At 37.0% G+C, this 9,281-nt stretch overlaps 1 protein-coding gene across 1 annotated transcript; it reads right to left on the reverse strand.

Annotated features, from left to right (window-relative positions):
- Nucleotides 1-5,431: 5,431 nt before the first annotated feature.
- LOC129899015 (tubulin beta-8 chain-like) lies at nucleotides 5,432-8,703 on the reverse strand. The gene is made up of 3 exons (XM_055973759.1): nucleotides 8,114-8,703; nucleotides 6,761-7,030; nucleotides 5,432-6,264 (listed from the first exon to the last, which is right to left on the reverse strand). Exons 1-3 carry the CDS (start codon nucleotides 8,505-8,507, stop codon nucleotides 5,591-5,593), a joined length of 1,338 nt encoding a protein of 445 aa, XP_055829734.1. The 5' UTR covers nucleotides 8,508-8,703; the 3' UTR covers nucleotides 5,432-5,590.
- Nucleotides 8,704-9,281: the final 578 nt, after the last annotated feature.

Consider the following 9,281-nt stretch of genomic DNA (forward strand, 5'->3'; position numbering starts at 1 on the left):
AACTTTTTGAGAAGGGGCAATTTGGGAACTTACCCAAATTATATATATGTATCACCCTAGACCATTTTGAGATCATATTTTACAGCCCCTCTCTCTCTCTAAAAAGCCCTAGGAGTTTTTCTCTTTCTCTCTCTTCTTCTTCTTCCCTATTTCCAACAAGAAGAGTTCCAAGAGCTTCAAGATTCGAGTTCTACATTGAAGACCCAACATCAAGGTTTCTTCAAGAACCTATTCTAAGGTATGTAAGGCTATCCAAAACATGGGTTGAGTCCACCCATGTTCCCTACTCTTGCTTTGAGGTTAGATGTCCATGAAAATGGAGTTTCTTGGTATGATTTATGTTTGAATGAGTTTTGTCCCCTATTTATTTAATGCTATATGTGTTGATGTTGTTGAGCTAAAAAGTTCCTAAAACCTTCATGTTAGTGTGAGTTGATGGAGAGGACTTATTAATATGTTTTGTTGATCTCTTTAACCATGTGATTATGTTTCATAAGTCAATTTCCTTAAATAGGTTATTCTACTTGAATTGTTGAGCTAAAGTCATAGAGTTGTGATGAGTCTTGAGGAGATGTCATAAATGTTTATCTAAATGAGGCTTGATTGAGTTGATTGGAGGATAAAATTGACGAGTGGACGAGGTCCTAAATGGAACTTGTCATTATGACTTAATTGAGTTGAAATGAGGATAGAGTTGAAGAGTGGGCAATGTTCCACATGAAACTAGCCGTGAGGGCTTGTTTGAGATGATTGTATGGAGTCTTGTGAGCATAGAGTCATGGGAGGAGTATCGAGCACCAAAGCGGGTGAGAGTATAGTCCATACTCGAACCCTAGAAACTACACCGCCAATGTAGGTAGGGATAGAACCGTTAAAGTCGGATGTTTCCCGTAGGATCGAACCATTAAAGTCGGATGTTTACCCATTTTTATTGTCCTGAAATGATAGGACTTGACTAATCGATGGAATCCATGATTAGGGAGGCGTTCATGCCCTGGAAAGGTATGGACTGATGTGACAACAACGTCTGATTGTTGTACTATCACTGGCTCATAGGTGATGGTTGTCGGATAAGAGAAACTCTCATTTAGGTCTTGATAGTGCTCCGAGTCAGTTGAGTTGAGTGGTTTATGAGTTTGTCCCGTCTAAACTACTTCTTGTTAGACTTAGGACACTTGAGTGAGTTGTTATGTATGTATATATATATATATATATATATATATATATATATATATATATATATGTGTGTGAGTTGAGATCCTGAGTTGATATTGATGTTTTCTTGATGTTTGTTTCATCCCGCCATTTTACATACTCGTACATTCCATGTACTAACGCCATTTGGCCTGCATCGTTTCATGATGCAGAGACAGGTACTAGAGATCATCAATCGGCGCTCCATTGAAGATCCACATACACTCCCAGCTACTTGGTGAGTCATGCTAGTTTCCGGAGGATGTTGAGCTCCCTCACATAGTTTTGTTGCCGTTTCCTTTATTTTGATTTTTGGTAGCCATGGGCTTGTCATCGGCACCTTCTAGACTTTGATAGAGGCTTCATAGACTAGAGTGTGGGAAGGTTGGACTGTTAGTTTGAGGAGTCCTATTACACTTATTTTGTTGAGTTAAACATGTTTGGCCTTCGGCCCCCATATTGTAAGTAGCATGTTATGATTGAGCCTTCCTTTGAGCGTATATGACTGAATGATAGAGTGATTGAATCAGGTGGTTCGCTTGAAGGTCAGAAATGGCTTTCAAGTGCCGGTCACGCCTAGGGTACCCTCCCGGGGCGTGACAACGTTGTTAGTGGATCTGGACACACTTTCTAGGCACTAAAACTTCTTTCATGAGACATTGTGGGCTTTTCAATGTCTTCTATTATCTGGCTTTCGTGAAATACAACATCCCTACTTTTGATCACCACCTTCTGTATTGGATCCCATAATCTATATCCAAATTCTTCATCTCCATAGCCTATGAAGATACATCGTATAATTCTACCATCAAGCTTCTTCCTAAGCTCCTTGGATACATGTGCATGTGCTAAACAACTGTATACGCTTAAGTGAGAACATGGGGGATTCTTACTAGATCATATTTTCTCTAGAACCTCAAAATTCAACGAGGCTGATCGTGACCAGTTGATTAGGTAGCAGGCGACCCGAACAACCTTTCTCCAAAATGGCTTAGGCAGCTTTGCCATACTAATCATACTTCCCACTCTTTTCATGATTGTCTGGTTCATTCTCTCGGCTACTCCATTGTGTTGTGGGGTGCGTGGAACTGTCTTCTCATATCGAATCCCTTGTCTCTTGCAATAGGTATTGAACTCCTTAGAAGTATACTCGCCTCAATTATCTGAGCGAAGGCATTTTAATTTCTTTCCCTTTTCATGCTCTACCATGGCATGAAATATCTTGAAATAGTCAAAAGTTTGTTCCTTTGTCTTTAAGAAGTAACTCACACCTTTTGAGAAGTATCATCAATAAAAGTCAAAAAATACCTATTACCGCCAAGTGATTTCTCCTCCATGGGACCACAAATATCATAGTGTACCATACTGAGTAACTCTGCTCTTCTGTTTGAAAAAAATGTAAATGAGACTCTGTGTTGCTTTCCGAATAAGCAATTACAAGGGTCTAAATCAGCACTCTTGTCTATTCTGATAAGTTATATTTTCGTTCGAATTGATAACCCCTTTTTCACTCATGTGATCGAGTCTCTGGTACCACGGGTTTTGAGATGCCTCTTTTTTCATAACATTGAGACTGTTTGAGCATACCTTCACATGAGTTTTATATAGGTTGCATCAAATATGTCCTCGAGCGAGAACCATAACTCTTTTCAGCAATTCTCATGTGTTTTTTTCGAAATGAATTTCATAGCCCTATTTGTCAAAAGCTATACCTAATATAAGGTTTAGCAGAAGATCTGGCACATGATGGACATACTTCAGTATCCTTGTACTCCCGATATTTATTTGTATTTTGATATCACCAATTCCAACTATCTCACAAGAACAAGTGTTCCCCATCTTCACTGCTCCAAAGTCTCCTGCTTTGTATGTTGTGAAGAAATCTCTTTGGGATGTGGCGTGGTATGATATTGCAGTATCTATCACCCATTCATTGTCTTCTTGACTTGATATGTGAAGGCATGCCTCTTTTTGGATGGAACAAATGGCTACCTCTCTGTGGGTAGTGACTAATACATCTCAATCCTTCTCCTTCAACTGCCCTTCTCCTTCTGTAATTTTCTGTAGTTCTTCTTTACCCTTTATTCCACAATGGTAGAACTCATATGATGGCTTCCTACCATCTGTGGATATTCCCCTACTCTAGCTTCTGTCTCTCCCCTTATCTTGACTTCCTCCTTGTTGTCTTTCTCTTTTTGTAATAAGGGCATGCGACTCACCATGATCGATGTCCTTTCTTTTGCCTTCTTCATTAAATAAGGCATCTTTGACTATAGACATGGTCAGATTTCTATCAGGAGTTGAATTACTGAGAGAGACTACCAACGTTTTCCAGCTATCAAGAAGAGAACTAAGAAGTAATAGGGCTTGCATCTCATCCCCGAGCGGCATGTCAACAGAAGATAATTGATTTATCAAGCTTTAAAACTCACTGGTATGCTCGGCAATTGAAGTTCCTTGCTTTAACTTCAAATTTACCAAATTCCTCATCAACAAGGCTTTGTTCCGAGCAGTCTTGGATTGATACATCCCTTCTAACTTTATCCAGAGGGCATACGTGTCTGTTTCTTGTGCAACATGATTAAAAATGCTATCGTCAGTCCATTGTCGAATTTGACCGATAGTTTTCCTATTTAATTTCTTTCACTTTGCTTCTTTGGTGGAATTGGGGTTCTTTCCCTTTTCTTCTATGGGATCATACAAATCTTTATAGCTGAGGAGATCTTCCATCCAAGGTCTCCACAATGTGTAATTGTGGCAATAAGCTTTATCATAGCTCCAAATGATTATGATGACGACTCTTCCATTATATCTTTAAAATGGCTTGGTCAAAATATTGGAATAGAATCTCAGCAAACGCAACTCACCAATGCGTCTGGAATGGTGAAAAATGGTAGGACTGACTCTTCTTAGGTCAAAATTGGGCTTCTAGAAAATTTTCAAATTTACATCAAACTATTGGGGTTAAACTAAAAATATACTGAACATTTGAGGCAGAAATATAATTTCAGTAACCCCAGGGGTTATTTTATAAATTTCAAAAAATCTATTATGAATGGGTGTTAACCGGGTTTGACGTGGTGTTTATGTGGCAGGGTGACTAGACAAGAAAATGGCTCCACGTGGCTGCTTCTAATTGGTTGGAGTTGAATGATGTGGCAGGTACTGTTCACTTTCTTCTTCCTCTCGGCAGAAACCTACACCAAAAACAAAGCAAACTTTAAATGGCCATAACTTTTTCGTTTTAGCTCCGTTTTGCCTTTGGAAATTTGCGTTGAATTCGTATCGACTCAAGGAATCTAATGAAGTGATTGAAACATACCGACGATCATGTTTTCAAAGAAATGCAGCTCCGATTTGAAATTTTTGTGTTCCGATATCTCTCGACAAACACAGAATTGTGAGCTCTGATACCAGTTGTTGTGATTCTCTTATCACAATGAAGAATATTTAGGAGGAAAAACAATTCTATTTCACAAGAATAGAATTACAGAGAATTTACACCAAGAATTTATCTACAAAAAATCTCACCAAACACTTTCTTTTTCTCACAATCTCTTCCTAGATTGTATATCAATCTCTCTAGATTGATTTTTTTTATGTTAATTTACAAGTGAAACATAAGGCTCTATTTATAGACTTAAAAGTGTGATTGGTGGCTGAATTTTTCATTCAACAATGGTGGTTGATGGCTTCAACAATGGTGTGCAACTTCTGGAATCGTGGACTAAGAGTCAGAGATTTGCAGCTTCTAAAATGGGTTGGTGGGCTGCTGAACATATTAGTTTATTCAACATGACTTATAACAAGGGAACACAGGCTCTAAAGTTTCTTTACGAGGGAATAAGCTTTCTTACGTTTAACAAAACCATGACTGCATCTTTCCAAGGTGCTCAGATTTTTATGTTTAATTTGTAATCAATGTTGTAATCATTCAAGTCAGCATTACACAATTTGAAAGAAACGTTTTTAATATAAATGCTAGCTAACTATACAGTACACAGTTGGGTAAACCTTGAGGATATCTATTGGCAACAAGAAACCACATAACACAATCAATTGAAAGTTTGAAACACGAGTTAGTAACAAGATACTAAAAGTTATTGTATCCGTGTCAACTATAGTATGTATTTGCTGCAATAATAACAAGCTCAGCGTCATTATACTGGACATAACGTAAATAGTATGAGTTTATACCAACTACAGCATGCTTTCTCATCACTCAATCACAAATATCTTAGCAAAAGCAACAAAATATTCAATTTTGCAATTAAGGGATAGTGATAAGTTCGACAAAAATACAGTTTAGTCGCTTTCTCTTCACTACTAAAGTTGATCCACAGTTGAAAGGAACTATTACTTAAAATATAACATAAGATTTCCCGGCATAAGCATACTAGTCATGATATGCTTCATCTTCATCCTCGTATCCTTCATCTTCATCTGCTACTGCATCTTGGTACTGCTGGTACTCAGAGACCAGATCATTCATGTTGCTCTCTGCCTCAGTGAACTCCATCTCATCCATTCCTTCCCCTGTGTACCAATGCAAGAAAGCCTTCCTCCTAAACATGGCTGTGAATTGTTCACTGACACGACGGAACATCTCTTGTATTGATGTTGAATTTCCAATGAAAGTTGATGCCATTTTTAGACCAGTTGGTGGAATATCACAGACTGTTGACTTGACATTGTTGGGAATCCACTCAACAAAGTATGAAGAATTTTTGTTCTGCACATTAAGCATCTGCTCATCAACTTCCTTGGTGCTCATTTTCCCCCTAAACATTGCTGATGCTGTCAAATAGCGGCCATGCCTAGGGTCAGCAGCACACATCATGTTCTTTGCATCCCACATTTGCTGAGTAAGCTCAGGAACAGATAAAGCTCGGTATTGTTGTGAACCACGTGAGGTAAGTGGAGCAAACCCAACCATGAAAAAGTGGAGACGGGGGAAAGGAATGAGATTCACAGCAAGTTTCCGCAGATCAGAGTTAAGCTGGCCAGGGAATCTGAGACAACAAGTAACTCCAGACATGGTTGCAGATATTAAGTGATTCAAATCACCAACTGTTAGAAAACAAAAGCATCATCAGCAAAAGGATAAGTTTCTAAGAAGTTGCAGAATAAGTGATCCACAGCATGAAGCATATTCATATTAATTGATGCTAAGCAAACACAATTAACCAACCCCCAATCCCAAATGAGTTATGGTCAGCTAAGCAAAAAATACACTATATAAGTTAGGTTATGAATGAAATTTGAGGGAGAGAAGACTCAACGGTTGATGAAACACATTTCATGAAGATTAATTAAGACAGGATTTAAGAAAACGAAACTGAAAAGAAAAAATGAAATGGCTGCATAAATGGGAGGCCACTGGCGCTAATCAGAATGAAATGGCTGCATAAATGGGAGGCCACTGGCGCTAATCAGAACATTTGTTTGAGTATTCAACACCAATAACATATTGAAGATTCCATCACCATGGCTCGAAGTTGTTGCATGTTGAACTAGACGCCTAAGTAAATGAGTTATGTCATTGATATGAAGAGAGGATACTTACAGCTAGGAGTTGTAAGTTTGAGGGTTCGGAAACAAATGTCATATAAAGCCTCGTTGTCAAGAACCATGCACTCATCTGCATTCTCTACAAGCTGATGAACAGACAATGTAGCATTGTAAGGCTCTACAACTGTGTCTGAAACCTTTGGAGATGGGAAGACAGAAAATGTCAGCATCATCCTATCTGGGTATTCCTCTCGTATCTTTGAAATGAGAAGAGTCCCCATTCCAGACCCAGTCCCTCCTCCCAGGGAATGGCATACCTGAAACCCTGCAAATAGTCTCACATATAAGCAACAATGGTGCATGTATGCCTATGTATTTACCGGGAAAAAAAATATAGTCACAGACAAAAGAAATCAATAAACATTAGAACTTGTGAGAGTTAAACCAACTCCACACGTTTATAAATCTTGAGATGACAAACATTTCAAGAACACCTTTAGGAAATAGCAATTTTCAGGTTCCTTGTGCACAACGTCAAGAATAGATTCAACCAACATAGCACCCTCTGTGTACTGACCATTTATTCATTCAACATTCATCTTTTAAAGCAAGTCAAGATTCTCTAAAACTAGAAATCCTCTAAATACGCATACCAGACCTAAAGTGTGAAAAAATGGCTATATTCAGATATCAAAAAGAAATCACAAGCATATATATGAAATGGTAAAACAATAGAACTTACCATATCAAAAGTAATCCCACGAGATAAACAAATCAGGATATGCACAGGCATTTAAACATAAATATAAGCAATTACGATTATATGCTTCTCAAATGAACAAAACACATCATGAAATGCATAAGCATTCAAACAAACACCTTTGTGGCATCACAATTTATGCTTAAATGTTTGTGATGAATAAAATACATCACAACATGCATAAGCATTCAAACAAACACCTTGGCGGCATCACAATTTATAATATTTTTACATAGCTTATGTTTAAATGTTTGTGATTTCAACTTCTTAAATGAATAAAACCATAGAACTTACAATATCGAAAACAATTAACACAAGTTAACAAAAGAAATCATGCATAAACATTCAAACAAATACCTTTAAGGCAATCACAATTCTCAGCTTCTTTACGAACAATATCAAAAACGATCAGCATGAGTAATCAAATCAAAACATGCATAAACATTTAAACAAACACCTATTATGCAAAGACAATTTTAAGCTTCTCAAATGCATAAAACCATAGAACTTACAATATCCAAATCAACCAACACGAATTAACAAATGAAAAATACACACAAACATTTAAACAAATACCTTGTCAACATCACAATTTCACCTTCTCGAATGAATAAAAAAACAATCAGCACCAACATTTAAACAAAATACCTTGTAGGCAATCACAATTCTCAGCTTCCTTCCTAACAACATCGAGAACCGAATCAATCAACTCAGCACCCTCAGTATAATGACCTTTAGCCCAATTATTACCAGCACCAGATTGACCAAAAACAAAGTTATCAGGTCTAAAAATCTGACCATAAGGTCCAGATCTAACACTGTCCATAGTCCCGGGCTCTAAATCCATAAGAACAGCACGAGGTACGAAGCGCCCACAACTCGCCTCATTGTAATAGACATTGACTCTCTCAAGTTGAATATCTGTCTCTCCATGGTACGCACCGGTTGAATCAATCCCATGCTCGGCGCATACCACCTCCCAAAACTTAGCCCCAATTTGGTTGCCGCATTGGCCACCTTGAATATGGAGAATTTCACGCATTTTTTTTAGATGAAGGAGTTTTGTTAAGGGAGGATGAGAATGAACAAAAAATATAAAGAGAGAGTCGAGGGATTGTGTGAGAAATGAAGAGGAAAAAGACGGGAAAAGGGAGTTTGTTTATAAGGGAGGAAAGGGAGATTGGGGTTTTGTGGTGTTTGAAAATTTGAAATTTGTTGGAGTGGTGGGAAAATCTAAGTCCGGACAAGTGGATGGGTGTAAAATTTGAGGAAGTTACATATTCTATGGTTATATAAGTTTGTGAAAAGTGAAAACAATTTATTTTATTAAAATACTCCCTCCATTCAATAATATTTATACATTATTAATCTTTGTCCTTGAATATGTATGCATTGTCTCACAAATTTAATTGATATGAAATAGAGGGAGCATTAATTAATGAAAAGGGTAAAATTAGGAACTAAGCTAAAATTATCTCTTAATTTAATAAATTAGACAAATATTGTTGGATATCTATTTTTAATATAGTGGATAAGTAAAAATGGACAGAGAGAGTATTATTTTTTAGAAATTCTTGTTTATGTCATGACTAGATTCTTTTTAAATGTTTAAATATATTTTTGTTTCTTTCGGTTGTCCAAATCAATTTTGATGTTTGATATTTAATTTTTAATCGTGTTGGAATTTAATTTAATTGTTCTATTTTAATGTATTATTCCTTCAAATACATTATTATCAAAAGGCAAAATGGTTTGATGGACACTTATACTTGTATGTATTTATATTTTGGACCCCTTAACACTTTGTTAACTGAAC

This window comes from Solanum dulcamara, chromosome 8 (genome assembly GCF_947179165.1).
Source record: "Solanum dulcamara chromosome 8, daSolDulc1.2, whole genome shotgun sequence".
In the NCBI taxonomy this organism is placed as follows: Eukaryota; Viridiplantae; Streptophyta; class Magnoliopsida; order Solanales; family Solanaceae; genus Solanum; species Solanum dulcamara.

What these genes read in the sequence shown, in the direction of transcription:
- LOC129899015 (XM_055973759.1), bottom strand. Translation starts at nt 8,507, where the DNA reads ATGCGTGAAATTCTCCATATTCAAGGTGGCCAATGCGGCAACCAAATT. An exon ending in GAATTGTGATTGCCTACAAG is followed by an intron (nt 7,031 to 8,113) that starts GTATTTTGTTTA and finishes GACTATTTGCAG; the next exon opens with GGTTTCAGGTATGCCATTCC. An exon ending in CAAACTTACAACTCCTAGCT is followed by an intron (nt 6,265 to 6,760) that starts GTAAGTATCCTC and finishes GTTTTCTAACAG; the next exon opens with TTGGTGATTTGAATCACTTA.